Source organism: Pan troglodytes, chromosome 7, assembly GCF_028858775.2.
Source record: "Pan troglodytes isolate AG18354 chromosome 7, NHGRI_mPanTro3-v2.0_pri, whole genome shotgun sequence".
In the NCBI taxonomy this organism is placed as follows: domain Eukaryota; kingdom Metazoa; phylum Chordata; class Mammalia; order Primates; family Hominidae; genus Pan; species Pan troglodytes.
Genome location: NC_072405.2, coordinates 18,439,394 through 18,454,948, shown reverse-complemented (window position 1 = coordinate 18,454,948; position 15,555 = coordinate 18,439,394). Strand labels below are relative to the sequence as shown.

The window sequence follows — 15,555 nt, the reverse complement described above, 5'->3', positions numbered from 1 at the left end:
AGACTGTCACTGTGTCTATGTAGAAGGGGAAGACATAAGAGACTCCATTTCGAAAAGGACCTGTACTTTAAACAATTGCTTTGCTGAGATGTTGATCATTTGTAGCTTTGCCGCGGCCCCTTTGACCCAACTTGGAGCTCACAAAAACCTGTGTTGTATAACATCGAGGCTTAAGGGATCTAGGGCTGTGCAGGGCGTGCCTTGTTAACCAAATGTTTACGAGCAGTATACTTGGTAAAAGTCATTGCCATTCTCTAGTCTCAATAAACCAGGGGCACAATGCACCGTGGAAAGCCACAGGGACCTCTGCCCTTGAAAGCAGGGTATTGTCCAAGGTTTCTCCCCATGTGACAGTCTGAAATATGGCCTCGTGGGATGGGAAAGACCTGACTGTCCCCCAGCCTGACACCCGTAATGGGTCTGTGCTGAGGTGGATTAGTCAAAGAGGAAAGCCTCTTGCAGTTGAGATGCAGGAAGGCCACTGTCTCCTGCTTGCCCCTGGGAACTGAATGTCTCGGTGTAAAGCCCGATCGTACATTTGTTCAACTCTGAGCTCGGAGAAAAGCTGCCCTGTGGCGGGAGGCGAGACGTGTTGGCAGTAATGCTGCCTTGTTATTCTTTACTCCGCTGAGATGTTTGGGTGGAGAGAAACATAAATCTGGCCTACGTGAACGTCCAGGCATAGTACCTTCCCTTGAACTTAGTAATGATATAGATTCTTTGGCTCACGTGTGTTTTTTTTTGTTGTTGTTGTTGACCTTCTCCTTATTATCACCCTGCTCTCCTACTACATTCCTTTTTGCTGAAATAATGAAAATCATAATCAACAAAAACTGAGGGAACTCAGAGGCCGGTGCCGGTGCAGGTCCTTGGTGTGCTGAGTGCCGGTCCCCTGGACCCACTGTTGTCTCCCTATACTTTGTCTCTGTGTCTTATTTCTTCTCTCCGTCTCTCATCCCACCCGACTAGAAACACCCACAGGTGTGGAGGGGCAGGCCACCCCTTCACTCGGAAAATCAGTTAAACACAAACACGGAATGAGAGTCAAAAGACAATATGTCATCTTTTTGAGAATTTTATTCACTTCAAAACCAATTAAACACACACATGTACAAAGGCATTCCACAGCCCAGTTTTCGAGGCTGAGGAAAGACCCCGAGAGCGCTCTGCACAGCACGCTTCCCAGCGTCCGAAACACTGCTCTCAGGGCGGGGCACAGCGGAAGGGCTGCACCTCTCAGGGTTCCCTAACTTTTCCCTTATTCAGTCATCTAGAGAGCAAATACACAGTAATTCCCCAGTTTCCTATTGACGTCCCAGCGGAAGTCTGACTCCTGCGCGTCACGCAGTTTCTGAGGCAACGAATCTCTGGCACGGAAGCTTTTCCTGGCGCGTTTCCGGAGAACCACGCGAACTACAACGTCCCTCACCAGAATTCAATGAGGCAGAGTCCCTGCATCTGCTCCCTGCCTGGCCTGGGCTCCCACATCCACAGAAGCGCCACAGCCGGGGAGCTTCGGAGTCACCGCACAGAGTCTGCTCTCTGCTCTGCACTCCTCAGTCCCACAGTCCCCTCCAAGTCACGGGAGCTGGAGGCCAAGGAGCCCCTGCCACCTGCAGTCTCACTCCAGGTCAGAATCGCTGTCCTCTGAGGAGGAGGAAACCTGAAGGTCCTCATAGAGGACGCTCGGTGGGACACGAACACGGGGACCCTCAGACTTCTCTGACACATGAGGGCTCTGAGCGAGGAAGGCTCCCGGCTTCTCAGGAGAGTGAAATGAGGGGGCCGCCAGGAGGCTGGAGCTCCAGCGTCCGTTTTCCAGTCTCCGGAAGAGCACTGTGAGAGGCTGGGCCCCATCATGGCTGGCCGCTGGGTGATGGGACATGGTGCAGGCCTGGGCAGTAGGCAGGCAAGGTCTGCTGTGCGGAGGCTGCCGGTCGACGCTGGGCACCTGGGCGGGTGTCCTCCTGCCCATCTGGGGCGACGTACTTGGTCCAAGTTCGGTTGCGGCTGGCGGAGGTTGGAGATTCTCCGGGGCCCCCAGCTCACCTCCCTGGATGGCGCTTTCGGGGATCTGGAAGGGACCCAGTCTCGGTTTCTTGGGGAAGTTCAGGCAAGCCTGAATCCGAGCCTGGGCAGGTCTCTTGGCTCCTGGCCCGAAGCTGAGATTGGAGCCTAGGCCCAAGCTGTGTGTGGCGGCTGGCGGGCAGGGCTGTGAGGTCATCGCAGGACGTTTGTCCTGTGCCTGGGGTCTGATGGCCTGGAGCAGGCCGTGGGTTTTGGAGGCAGCCTGGGGAACTTCTCGGCAGCCACCCTCAGGGCTGCTGTGTGTCGGCTTCACCACGAGGAGAGGCTCGGGGCCCTGCTGCCTGACTGCAGGCTGAGGGATGTCGGCCGCAGCCCCTGTCTGTCTTTCCTTTGGTCCAAGACTTGAGGAGGAGCTCAGACTGGCTTTTCTGAGGGGAGACGGCGAAGCCAAGACGGAGCCCCTGTCAGACGTTTCGGTAGCTGAGCGATCAGCGAGGACAGGGCCCAGGCGCGGCCTCTTACTGGTTGTGTGGACCGGCATTGGCCCGCTTGCAACCTGAAAGAGAGGAAACAACACAGGTTAGAAGTTCCTCCGCATGGAGCCAACGTGAAAATCAAGCACATCCAAAGACAAGGTGCACACGCCATGAAATTCTTAGTACAGTATCGACAGGCGGTCCTTGGAAGTAGGGACAGACCCTCCACTTGAGTGCTGATCAGGACAAGACACATGAAAGATGCGCTCTCGAGCTATGTGTAGCTGATCTAAGCACACCATTGTTCAAAAGATCGCGTCTTGGGCATTAACTGGATCAAAGCGCCTCCACTCAGCCTTCCATGAAGTGGAACGGACTGAGGCCCTTCCGAAGGCAGGTTGGTGGCTCAAGGGTACTCAGGACGTCTTCTCTGAACACATGCATGTTCCTGGGTTTAGCCTTCTCCACGTTTGGGGCCTCTGAGGGACTAATTTCCTCATGCCGCTAGGAACATGTTGTTGGCAGGCTTGCCATAATTGGACAGAAAGAAAGCAACAGGAAATACGGCATCTTCAGATGCCTTCGCCTGGAATCAAATTGACCTGGAAGGATCGTGGAGTCCCTGACCCCAAGAAGGCAAGAAAGAGGGGTTCCCCGATTTCCTCCCGCAGACGGGAAGCTGAAAGGAAATCAACCAGGGTGACCTAGAGGAGAAAAGGACCAGGGGCCCGGGGTGACACTCACCCTCAGATAATCAGAAGATTCCGTGGATCCTTTTCGATTCGGCAGCGGCTTCTCTGGAGGTTTCCCAGAAAATATGTGGAGGAGAGCCTTCCTCTGCGGGTCTTGTTGCCTGCAGAACAGAAAAAGGTTTTCTGTTCTCCTGGTTTTCCCCAGGAGACAGGGAGAACCCTGTGTGGGGCCCAGCCCCGTTCCGTGTTTTGTGATACAGAAATGGACATCTGGTGCCCTTTCCGCCTCTGCACCTTCCCTCACGTGCCAACCTTCCCGTCCCCCAGGTGGCCCTCTAGGCTTCCCAACTAAGGACTGTGATTTGGATTCCATCGCCTTTCCCCCTGTCGTGGGGAACCTGCACGAAGCGCCCCCGCCTCTCCCCGTCCCTGAATCTCCCAGAGCCAAAGGAGCTCCTGGGTGTGGAACCCCGGAGGACACGGAGCTCCGGCCTATTTCTCTGCAGCGTTCCTTCCCTGGCCCGGAGACGGAAAGGCACACGGTGTGCAGGTGCAGAGACACCATGTCCTTAGGAGGCAGTACCCTAAGAGTGGTGAAAACCCCTCCCACTGCTCACCTTGGTCTCTCTTCCTTCTCTCCCTTATCCTTGTTCAAGGGCCCCGGGTTGGCTTCAACCTGGGGCTTCCATGGTTTCAGGTTTTCCTTCCCTTCCTTTTTCCCCAAGGTCGCTGGAACCAGGGCTGCCTTCCAGCACTTCATGGGGCACCTGGTACTTCTGGCCGTGTGGCCAAAGGCCCCGCAGTTTTTGCACTTGAGCTGTGGGTGGAAAGGAAGTGATGTCGGTGAGTGAGCTGAAGCCACAGGCAGCGATCCCACGTCCACATTGGGACGGATTGTGAATTCAGAGCTGAATAAGGATTCCAAAGAGGGGACACCGGCATGGGGGCCGTTCAGTGCTGGGAGAGTTCGGATACGATGTTCCCTCCCAAAGCCCACGTGACGGAGGAACAATGAAAGGAAGGACTCAAGGTTCCAAGGGGCACGACGGTGAACCCGATGTCAACAACACAGCCAAACGTGGCTACGCAGGACTCTAAGTAGAAAGGGAGGTTGCCCCCAAGAGTCTCTCAAGGGACCTATCGGGCCGGGGAGAAGGTCCCAAGCCACGCCCACCTTGGATGGGAAAAGCAACCTGGGTGGTGGTGACAGAGCTCTTTGGAATCCAACCCAGTCTCTGAGGACCGTGTGACACCCCCTCCCCCCGTCCCCACCCCCACCCCGATACCCAAGAGATCCAGGGCTAGACTTACCCTGGGATCTTCTTCATCGGGCGGGGGAGCCCTTGGCCCAACTGGGGCCCTCCGCTGCTTCTGGAGGGTCTGGGCTCTCACCAGTCTCTTGGCCCAAGATTTGGGGTCCCGACGTGCCATCATCTTCGTCGCCTGGGGGTTTTGTGACCGCCTTTTTCAGGGGTTGACTGTTGGGTCACCTGAAACACACACAAACACACACATGTCGATGGTTAAGCACATTGGATATTCACACACCCACAGGAAGCCACCTGCTAACTCCCTGCCGGTGTGGTCATGAGGAGACCTCACCACCAGTCGGTCAAATCTGTAGAACACAATGTGCTGTGTGCATCCTCGGATACTGTGTGTTCCTCTGCCATGACTACCTAGTCCAAGAGTAAACCGCACCTGCCACAGGGCCCGTGGCCTAGGTATGGGGAGTTGAGCTTTCAACCCCAAACAAGCAACTGATTCTGGAGACTGGACTTAGGTCTCTCACGATTCACTCCGGTAGAAGACACGGTGATTCTATCTCCCTTGACGGACAGAACGATCGAAGACACAGGGCATGGCTTGCGCCACCCTTTGGCAGGTCTGTTTGAAGTCAGGGATAAGGGATGCTTCCTGTGACAACTTGAATCGCTACTCTGGCCATTTCATTAGGCAACTTCCAAACACAAATTCATAGAGAGAAGTTACCTTCCTCTCTACCACACTAGCAGGTGATGGTCTTTCCTGTTCTACCTTTTGGCTTTAGCTCCAGCCCCTCTTTACTTATTTATTTTTTCTGGTATTTTACGCATATCACACGAATTCATCTGAACAAACGGGGAACAAGTGCCACATCGCATCGACGTCTTACACGGCTGAAGGGCAAACCACCCTTTTTTCCAAAGTCCTTTTTCCATTTACCCACCAATTCAGCATGCTGCAGTACATTTCTTTTCGCATTCCCATCTTGGTCTTATCCCACATGTGGAGACGGATATGTTTTCTCGTTTTCTGTTGCAAGAATTACTAGTAACGAGAACACATCCTTCCCCACCAGCAAGCCCCAGTGTGATCGGTTTCTTTCGGCCTCCTGTGTCTCTTCCCCCCACCCCCACACCCCTCAGGGATTGCGTGAAAAAAACAATAGTTCAGTGAAACTAACCTGAAATTACGCGTCTACTTGCTTTCCCCGGCTGGCGCTGAGATGGGCAGGTGCTGGAGCAGCCCCGCTGGAAGCGATGCAGCATCCAGGACGACGGAGGAAGGGGCGGAGAGGGACCTCTGCTTTCCAGGCTGCCTTTTATACTGCCTCTGGTCACCTGACATGGAACGTACCCTAACCTAATCAGTTACCTGTACCTTAATTGCAATTAACTTAATCCAATTACGTGACCTGGAAAGGTCTATCTGCACAGCCCACTCTAAGATCGTGTCCACTGCTGACAGACATTCTAAAACCTACGTGTACAGCTGCAAGCTTTGAAGAATAGATGCTCCCCGTCAGACATGTAACACTGGTGCCTGTACCCCTGTCTTCTTTTCCATCTTTTTGTTTTGTTTTGTTTTGTTTTGTTTTAAAAAATGTGGTAAAATAGACACCTTTTAATTGGACCACATTTAGTCTATCTCGACGTGGGCCTCAGTGTCATCAAGGAGATTCTCCTTGACGTGCAGTCACGGCCATGATCCATCTTCAGAGCTTCTCTTTCTTCCCCAAGGTAAGTCTGTCAGCAGAGAACCCTGACCGCACCCTCATGTGTTTTCTCCTCCAGGAGGCGCTTGGAAACCACCGTGAATTGGACCGCACTGGGAAACACAGATGAGGAAAGTCAACAACGCTTTGTCCTTCAGTGCCTGGCTCCTTTTTCAGCTCGTCTTGCGACTCCAGGCATTATGCCTGAAAAGTGTCCCGGACGCCTGTGAGGCTCTAATTCCCTGGGTCCCATTGCCATGTCTCTGGATTTGCGAAGATCCACCGCACCTTCTGTGGAACTCCCGTGTCGGTGAACTTTTGTGCCACGGCCCCTAATTCTGCCCATGGTCATCTGCAGCTGCACGACTTAGGGTCCATGTTCCTTGGACGGGAAGAGACAGGCAGGAGTCGGAATGATGAACCAGCACACTGGGGCATTTTCTCACGTAGCCCAAGTGACCCCATGGTGTTCTTGAGCTTTGGAACCAGTCGCGTCCCCTTTGACACTGCACCCGGCTCCCAGTCTCTCAATCGTGTTGGCCCTCCGGCGATCTCCCGTTGGATGAATTGCTCCTGCTGAAACTCGAGTCCCCTTTGATTTGCGCTTCATTAATTATTCATGATTCAGGTGGGAAGGCCTGCTGACGACCCCCTGTGGCCGTTCTCTGAGCTTTCCTGTCACATCGTTTCCTTCCACGCTCTTTGGTTCCTTATGGTCCTGCTCCTTCTGCTGTCAGAGGAGCAGAGAGTTGATCTTATTGATTCTGGATACGGATACTTTCTAGGTGATCTGGATAATCCAGATAACGACCCTCAACAGCGGCGGAAAGGGAGCAGCCATTTGGTGTGTCTCAGAAAATCCCGCTCAGTTCCGAGGCCCCCTAGATGTGGAATCCTGCTCAGAGTTGTTCCCAGGTCAGAGAATGGAGAGAGCCTGTGCATGATGGGATCTCCCTGCCTAGATCTTTCAGTGAGTCTCTACCTCAGCTACTCTTAGGATCAGGGGGAGAACCACGGTGTCAGACATCCGGAAAGAAGACGGGATGAATGTTTTACCTCTGAAGTACATCCCAAATGTGGGAGTTGACTTCAGCTTTGCTGGGGTCTATTTGGCCAGTGAAACTCTGCCTGGTTCATTCGCACATCCGGAAGCCACTTCACGGGGGGCCGTCGCAACTGGAACCACACACTTGGCATCGGCGGTTGAGCCAAATGGGGACTCGTGGTGCAAGCAACGCTCCCCACGTGTTAGCGTGGGTGAGATTCGGTTGGCGGAATTTTACTAGGTGCGTGTTAGTAGAGTGGGGCTGAGGTTTTCTTGCTCCTGTGGTTGTATACGAAGTCAAAGGTCCTGCCCAGCCCTGCGGTCCCCTCAGTCAACTCTGTTTCGGAGACATAACGATTTGGATTGCCAACAAGTCAAGAAATGTTCAAGCCCTTGGATGTAGGGTAAAGAAAGGGAGATCAGACTGTCACTGTGTCTATGTAGAAGGGGAAGACATAAGAGACTCCATTTTGAAAAGGACCTGTACTTTAAACAATTGCTTTGCTGAGATGTTGATCATTTGTAGCTTTGCCGCGGCCCCTTTGACCCAACTTGGAGCTCACAAAAACCTGTGTTGTATAACATCGAGGCTTAAGGGATCTAGGGCTGTGCAGGGCGTGCCTTGTTAACCAAATGTTTACGAGCAGTATACTTGGTAAAAGTCATTGCCATTCTCTAGTCTCAATAAACCAGGGGCACAATGCACCGTGGAAAGCCACAGGGACCTCTGCCCTTGAAAGCAGGGTATTGTCCAAGGTTTCTCCCCATGTGACAGTCTGAAATATGGCCTCGTGGGATGGGAAAGACCTGACTGTCCCCCAGCCTGACACCCGTAATGGGTCTGTGCTGAGGTGGATTAGTCAAAGAGGAAAGCCTCTTGCAGTTGAGATGCAGGAAGGCCACTGTCTCCTGCTTGCCCCTGGGAACTGAATGTCTCGGTGTAAAGCCCGATCGTACATTTGTTCAACTCTGAGCTCGGAGAAAAGCTGCCCTGTGGCGGGAGGCGAGACGTGTTGGCAGTAATGCTGCCTTGTTATTCTTTACTCCGCTGAGATGTTTGGGTGGAGAGAAACATAAATCTGGCCTACGTGAACGTCCAGGCATAGTACCTTCCCTTGAACTTAGTAATGATATAGATTCTTTGGCTCACGTGTGTTTTTTTTTGTTGTTGTTGTTGACCTTCTCCTTATTATCACCCTGCTCTCCTACTACATTCCTTTTTGCTGAAATAATGAAAATCATAATCAACAAAAACTGAGGGAACTCAGAGGCCGGTGCCGGTGCAGGTCCTTGGTGTGCTGAGTGCCGGTCCCCTGGACCCACTGTTGTCTCCCTATACTTTGTCTCTGTGTCTTATTTCTTCTCTCCGTCTCTCATCCCACCCGACTAGAAACACCCACAGGTGTGGAGGGGCAGGCCACCCCTTCACTCGGAAAATCAGTTAAACACAAACACGGAATGAGAGTCAAAAGACAATATGTCATCTTTTTGAGAATTTTATTCACTTCAAAACCAATTAAACACACACATGTACAAAGGCATTCCACAGCCCAGTTTTCGAGGCTGAGGAAAGACCCCGAGAGCGCTCTGCACAGCACGCTTCCCAGCGTCCGAAACACTGCTCTCAGGGCGGGGCACAGCGGAAGGGCTGCACCTCTCAGGGTTCCCTAACTTTTCCCTTATTCAGTCATCTAGAGAGCAAATACACAGTAATTCCCCAGTTTCCTATTGACGTCCCAGCGGAAGTCTGACTCCTGCGCGTCACGCAGTTTCTGAGGCAACGAATCTCTGGCACGGAAGCTTTTCCTGGCGCGTTTCCGGAGAACCACGCGAACTACAACGTCCCTCACCAGAATTCAATGAGGCAGAGTCCCTGCATCTGCTCCCTGCCTGGCCTGGGCTCCCACATCCACAGAAGCGCCACAGCCGGGGAGCTTCGGAGTCACCGCACAGAGTCTGCTCTCTGCTCTGCACTCCTCAGTCCCACAGTCCCCTCCAAGTCACGGGAGCTGGAGGCCAAGGAGCCCCTGCCACCTGCAGTCTCACTCCAGGTCAGAATCGCTGTCCTCTGAGGAGGAGGAAACCTGAAGGTCCTCATAGAGGACGCTCGGTGGGACACGAACACGGGGACCCTCAGACTTCTCTGACACATGAGGGCTCTGAGCGAGGAAGGCTCCCGGCTTCTCAGGAGAGTGAAATGAGGGGGCCGCCAGGAGGCTGGAGCTCCAGCGTCCGTTTTCCAGTCTCCGGAAGAGCACTGTGAGAGGCTGGGCCCCATCATGGCTGGCCGCTGGGTGATGGGACATGGTGCAGGCCTGGGCAGTAGGCAGGCAAGGTCTGCTGTGCGGAGGCTGCCGGTCGACGCTGGGCACCTGGGCGGGTGTCCTCCTGCCCATCTGGGGCGACGTACTTGGTCCAAGTTCGGTTGCGGCTGGCGGAGGTTGGAGATTCTCCGGGGCCCCCAGCTCACCTCCCTGGATGGCGCTTTCGGGGATCTGGAAGGGACCCAGTCTCGGTTTCTTGGGGAAGTTCAGGCAAGCCTGAATCCGAGCCTGGGCAGGTCTCTTGGCTCCTGGCCCGAAGCTGAGATTGGAGCCTAGGCCCAAGCTGTGTGTGGCGGCTGGCGGGCAGGGCTGTGAGGTCATCGCAGGACGTTTGTCCTGTGCCTGGGGTCTGATGGCCTGGAGCAGGCCGTGGGTTTTGGAGGCAGCCTGGGGAACTTCTCGGCAGCCACCCTCAGGGCTGCTGTGTGTCGGCTTCACCACGAGGAGAGGCTCGGGGCCCTGCTGCCTGACTGCAGGCTGAGGGATGTCGGCCGCAGCCCCTGTCTGTCTTTCCTTTGGTCCAAGACTTGAGGAGGAGCTCAGACTGGCTTTTCTGAGGGGAGACGGCGAAGCCAAGACGGAGCCCCTGTCAGACGTTTCGGTAGCTGAGCGATCAGCGAGGACAGGGCCCAGGCGCGGCCTCTTACTGGTTGTGTGGACCGGCATTGGCCCGCTTGCAACCTGAAAGAGAGGAAACAACACAGGTTAGAAGTTCCTCCGCATGGAGCCAACGTGAAAATCAAGCACATCCAAAGACAAGGTGCACACGCCATGAAATTCTTAGTACAGTATCGACAGGCGGTCCTTGGAAGTAGGGACAGACCCTCCACTTGAGTGCTGATCAGGACAAGACACATGAAAGATGCGCTCTCGAGCTATGTGTAGCTGATCTAAGCACACCATTGTTCAAAAGATCGCGTCTTGGGCATTAACTGGATCAAAGCGCCTCCACTCAGCCTTCCATGAAGTGGAACGGACTGAGGCCCTTCCGAAGGCAGGTTGGTGGCTCAAGGGTACTCAGGACGTCTTCTCTGAACACATGCATGTTCCTGGGTTTAGCCTTCTCCACGTTTGGGGCCTCTGAGGGACTAATTTCCTCATGCCGCTAGGAACATGTTGTTGGCAGGCTTGCCATAATTGGACAGAAAGAAAGCAACAGGAAATACGGCATCTTCAGATGCCTTCGCCTGGAATCAAATTGACCTGGAAGGATCGTGGAGTCCCTGACCCCAAGAAGGCAAGAAAGAGGGGTTCCCCGATTTCCTCCCGCAGACGGGAAGCTGAAAGGAAATCAACCAGGGTGACCTAGAGGAGAAAAGGACCAGGGGCCCGGGGTGACACTCACCCTCAGATAATCAGAAGATTCCGTGGATCCTTTTCGATTCGGCAGCGGCTTCTCTGGAGGTTTCCCAGAAAATATGTGGAGGAGAGCCTTCCTCTGCGGGTCTTGTTGCCTGCAGAACAGAAAAAGGTTTTCTGTTCTCCTGGTTTTCCCCAGGAGACAGGGAGAACCCTGTGTGGGGCCCAGCCCCGTTCCGTGTTTGGTGATACAGAAATGGACATCTGGTGCCCTTTCCGCCTCTGCACCTTCCCTCACGTGCCAACCTTCCCGTCCCCCAGGTGGCCCTCTAGGCTTCCCAACTAAGGACTGTGATTTGGATTCCATCGCCTTTCCCCCTGTCGTGGGGAACCTGCACGAAGCGCCCCCGCCTCTCCCCGTCCCTGAATCTCCCAGAGCCAAAGGAGCTCCTGGGTGTGGAACCCCGGAGGACACGGAGCTCCGGCCTATTTCTCTGCAGCGTTCCTTCCCTGGCCCGGAGACGGAAAGGCACACGGTGTGCAGGTGCAGAGACACCATGTCCTTAGGAGGCAGTACCCTAAGAGTGGTGAAAACCCCTCCCACTGCTCACCTTGGTCTCTCTTCCTTCTCTCCCTTATCCTTGTTCAAGGGCCCCGGGTTGGCTTCAACCTGGGGCTTCCATGGTTTCAGGTTTTCCTTCCCTTCCTTTTTCCCCAAGGTCGCTGGAACCAGGGCTGCCTTCCAGCACTTCATGGGGCACCTGGTACTTCTGGCCGTGTGGCCAAAGGCCCCGCAGTTTTTGCACTTGAGCTGTGGGTGGAAAGGAAGTGATGTCGGTGAGTGAGCTGAAGCCACAGGCAGCGATCCCACGTCCACATTGGGACGGATTGTGAATTCAGAGCTGAATAAGGATTCCAAAGAGGGGACACCGGCATGGGGGCCGTTAAGTGCTGGGAGAGTTCGGATACGATGTTCCCTCCCAAAGCCCACGTGACGGAGCAACACTGAAAGGAAGGACTCAAGGTTCCAAGGGGCACGACGGTGAACCCGATGTCAACAACGCAGCCAAACGTGGCTACGCAGGACTCTAAGTAGAAAGGGAGGTTGCCCCCAAGAGTCTCTCAAGGGACCTATCGGGCCGGGGAGAAGGTCCCAAGCCACGCCCACCTTGGATGGGAAAAGCAACCTGGGTGGTGGTGACAGAGCTCTTTGGAATCCAACCCAGTCTCTGAGGACCGTGTGACACCCCCTCCCCCCGTCCCCACCCCCACCCCGATACCCAAGAGATCCAGGGCTAGACTTACCCTGGGATCTTCTTCATCGGGCGGGGGAGCCCTTGGCCCAACTGGGGCCCTCCGCTGCTTCTGGAGGGTCTGGGCTCTCACCAGTCTCTTGGCCCAAGATTTGGGGTCCCGACGTGCCATCATCTTCGTCGCCTGGGGGTTTTGTGACCGCCTTTTTCAGGGGTTGACTGTTGGGTCACCTGAAACACACACAAACACACACATGTCGATGGTTAAGCACATTGGATATTCACACACCCACAGGAAGCCACCTGCTAACTCCCTGCCGGTGTGGTCATGAGGAGACCTCACCACCAGTCGGTCAAATCTGTAGAACACAATGTGCTGTGTGCATCCTCGGATACTGTGTGTTCCTCTGCCATGACTACCTAGTCCAAGAGTAAACCGCACCTGCCACAGGGCCCGTGGCCTAGGTATGGGGAGTTGAGCTTTCAACCCCAAACAAGCAACTGATTCTGGAGACTGGACTTAGGTCTCTCACGATTCACTCCGGTAGAAGACACGGTGATTCTATCTCCCTTGACGGACAGAACGATCGAAGACACAGGGCATGGCTTGCGCCACCCTTTGGCAGGTCTGTTTGAAGTCAGGGATAAGGGATGCTTCCTGTGACAACTTGAATCGCTACTCTGGCCATTTCATTAGGCAACTTCCAAACACAAATTCATAGAGAGAAGTTACCTTCCTCTCTACCACACTAGCAGGTGATGGTCTTTCCTGTTCTACCTTTTGGCTTTAGCTCCAGCCCCTCTTTACTTATTTATTTTTTCTGGTATTTTACGCATACCACACGAATTCATCTGAACAAACGGGGAACAAGTGCCACATCGCATCGACGTCTTACACGGCTGAAGGGCAAACCACCCTTTTTTCCAAAGTCCTTTTTCCATTTACCCACCAATTCAGCATGCTGCAGTACATTTCTTTTCGCATTCCCATCTTGGTCTTATCCCACATGTGGAGACGGATATGTTTTCTCGTTTTCTGTTGCAAGAATTACTAGTAACGAGAACACATCCTTCCCCACCAGCAAGCCCCAGTGTGATCGGTTTCTTTCGGCCTCCTGTGTCTCTTCCCCCCACCCCCACACCCCTCAGGGATTGCGTGAAAAAAACAATAGTTCAGTGAAACTAACCTGAAATTACGCGTCTACTTGCTTTCCCCGGCTGGCGCTGAGATGGGCAGGTGCTGGAGCAGCCCCGCTGGAAGCGATGCAGCATCCAGGACGACGGAGGAAGGGGCGGAGAGGGACCTCTGCTTTCCAGGCTGCCTTTTATACTGCCTCTGGTCACCTGACATGGAACGTACCCTAACCTAATCAGTTACCTGTACCTTAATTGCAATTAACTTAATCCAATTACGTGACCTGGAAAGGTCTATCTGCACAGCCCACTCTAAGATCGTGTCCACTGCTGACAGACATTCTAAAACCTACGTGTACAGCTGCAAGCTTTGAAGAATAGATGCTCCCCGTCAGACATGTAACACTGGTGCCTGTACCCCTGTCTTCTTTTCCATCTTTTTGTTTTGTTTTGTTTTGTTTTGTTTTAAAAAATGTGGTAAAATAGACACCTTTTAATTGGACCACATTTAGTCTATCTCGACGTGGGCCTCAGTGTCATCAAGGAGATTCTCCTTGACGTGCAGTCACGGCCATGATCCATCTTCAGAGCTTCTCTTTCTTCCCCAAGGTAAGTCTGTCAGCAGAGAACCCTGACCGCACCCTCATGTGTTTTCTCCTCCAGGAGGCGCTTGGAAACCACCGTGAATTGGACCGCACTGGGAAACACAGATGAGGAAAGTCAACAACGCTTTGTCCTTCAGTGCCTGGCTCCTTTTTCAGCTCGTCTTGCGACTCCAGGCATTATGCCTGAAAAGTGTCCCGGACGCCTGTGAGGCTCTAATTCCCTGGGTCCCATTGCCATGTCTCTGGATTTGCGAAGATCCACCGCACCTTCTGTGGAACTCCCGTGTCGGTGAACTTTTGTGCCACGGCCCCTAATTCTGCCCATGGTCATCTGCAGCTGCACGACTTAGGGTCCATGTTCCTTGGACGGGAAGAGACAGGCAGGAGTCGGAATGATGAACCAGCACACTGGGGCATTTTCTCACGTAGCCCAAGTGACCCCATGGTGTTCTTGAGCTTTGGAACCAGTCGCGTCCCCTTTGACACTGCACCCGGCTCCCAGTCTCTCAATCGTGTTGGCCCTCCGGCGATCTCCCGTTGGATGAATTGCTCCTGCTGAAACTCGAGTCCCCTTTGATTTGCGCTTCATTAATTATTCATGATTCAGGTGGGAAGGCCTGCTGACGACCCCCTGTGGCCGTTCTCTGAGCTTTCCTGTCACATCGTTTCCTTCCACGCTCTTTGGTTCCTTATGGTCCTGCTCCTTCTGCTGTCAGAGGAGCAGAGAGTTGATCTTATTGATTCTGGATACGGATACTTTCTAGGTGATCTGGATAATCCAGATAACGACCCTCAACAGCGGCGGAAAGGGAGCAGCCATTTGGTGTGTCTCAGAAAATCCCGCTCAGTTCCGAGGCCCCCTAGATGTGGAATCCTGCTCAGAGTTGTTCCCAGGTCAGAGAATGGAGAGAGCCTGTGCATGATGGGATCTCCCTGCCTAGATCTTTCAGTGAGTCTCTACCTCAGCTACTCTTAGGATCAGGGGGAGAACCACGGTGTCAGACATCCGGAAAGAAGACGGGATGAATGTTTTACCTCTGAAGTACATCCCAAATGTGGGAGTTGACTTCAGCTTTGCTGGGGTCTATTTGGCCAGTGAAACTCTGCCTGGTTCATTCGCACATCCGGAAGCCACTTCACGGGGGGCCGTCGCAACTGGAACCACACACTTGGCATCGGCGGTTGAGCCAAATGGGGACTCGTGGTGCAAGCAACGCTCCCCACGTGTTAGCGTGGGTGAGATTCGGTTGGCGGAATTTTACTAGGTGCGTGTTAGTAGAGTGGGGCTGAGGTTTTCTTGCTCCTGTGGTTGTATACGAAGTCAAAGGTCCTGCCCAGCCCTGCGGTCCCCTCAGTCAACTCTGTTTCGGAGACATAACGATTTGGATTGCCAACAAGTCAAGAAATGTTCAAGCCCTTGGATGTAGGGTAAAGAAAGGGAGATCAGACTGTCACTGTGTCTATGTAGAAGGGGAAGACATAAGAGACTCCATTTTGAAAAGGACCTGTACTTTAAACAATTGCTTTGCTGAGATGTTGATCATTTGTAGCTTTGCCGCGGCCCCTTTGACCCAACTTGGAGCTCACAAAAACCTGTGTTGTATAACATCGAGGCTTAAGGGATCTAGGGCTGTGCAGGGCGTGCCTTGTTAACCAAATGTTTACGAGCAGTATACTTGGTAAAAGTCATTGCCATTCTCTAGTCTCAATAAACCAGGGGCA

The 15,555-nt window shown here is 53.6% G+C and overlaps 2 protein-coding genes across 2 annotated transcripts; both read right to left on the bottom strand.

Moving 5' to 3' along the window:
• Window positions 1-1,059: 1,059 nt before the first annotated feature.
• Window positions 1,060-4,686, bottom strand: LOC129135812 (protein FAM90A15). The gene is made up of 4 exons (XM_054657624.2): window positions 4,508-4,686; window positions 3,814-4,013; window positions 3,249-3,357; window positions 1,060-2,584 (listed from the first exon to the last, which is right to left on the bottom strand). The coding sequence occupies exons 1-4, from the start codon at window positions 4,628-4,630 to the stop codon at window positions 1,622-1,624; spliced, it is 1,395 nt and encodes a 464-aa protein (XP_054513599.2). The 5' UTR covers window positions 4,631-4,686; the 3' UTR covers window positions 1,060-1,621.
• A 4,012-nt stretch (window positions 4,687-8,698) lies between these two features.
• Window positions 8,699-12,325, bottom strand: LOC129135811 (protein FAM90A15). The gene is made up of 4 exons (XM_054657623.2): window positions 12,147-12,325; window positions 11,453-11,652; window positions 10,888-10,996; window positions 8,699-10,223 (listed from the first exon to the last, which is right to left on the bottom strand). Exons 1-4 carry the CDS (start codon window positions 12,267-12,269, stop codon window positions 9,261-9,263), a joined length of 1,395 nt encoding a protein of 464 aa, XP_054513598.2. The 5' UTR covers window positions 12,270-12,325; the 3' UTR covers window positions 8,699-9,260.
• Window positions 12,326-15,555: the final 3,230 nt, after the last annotated feature.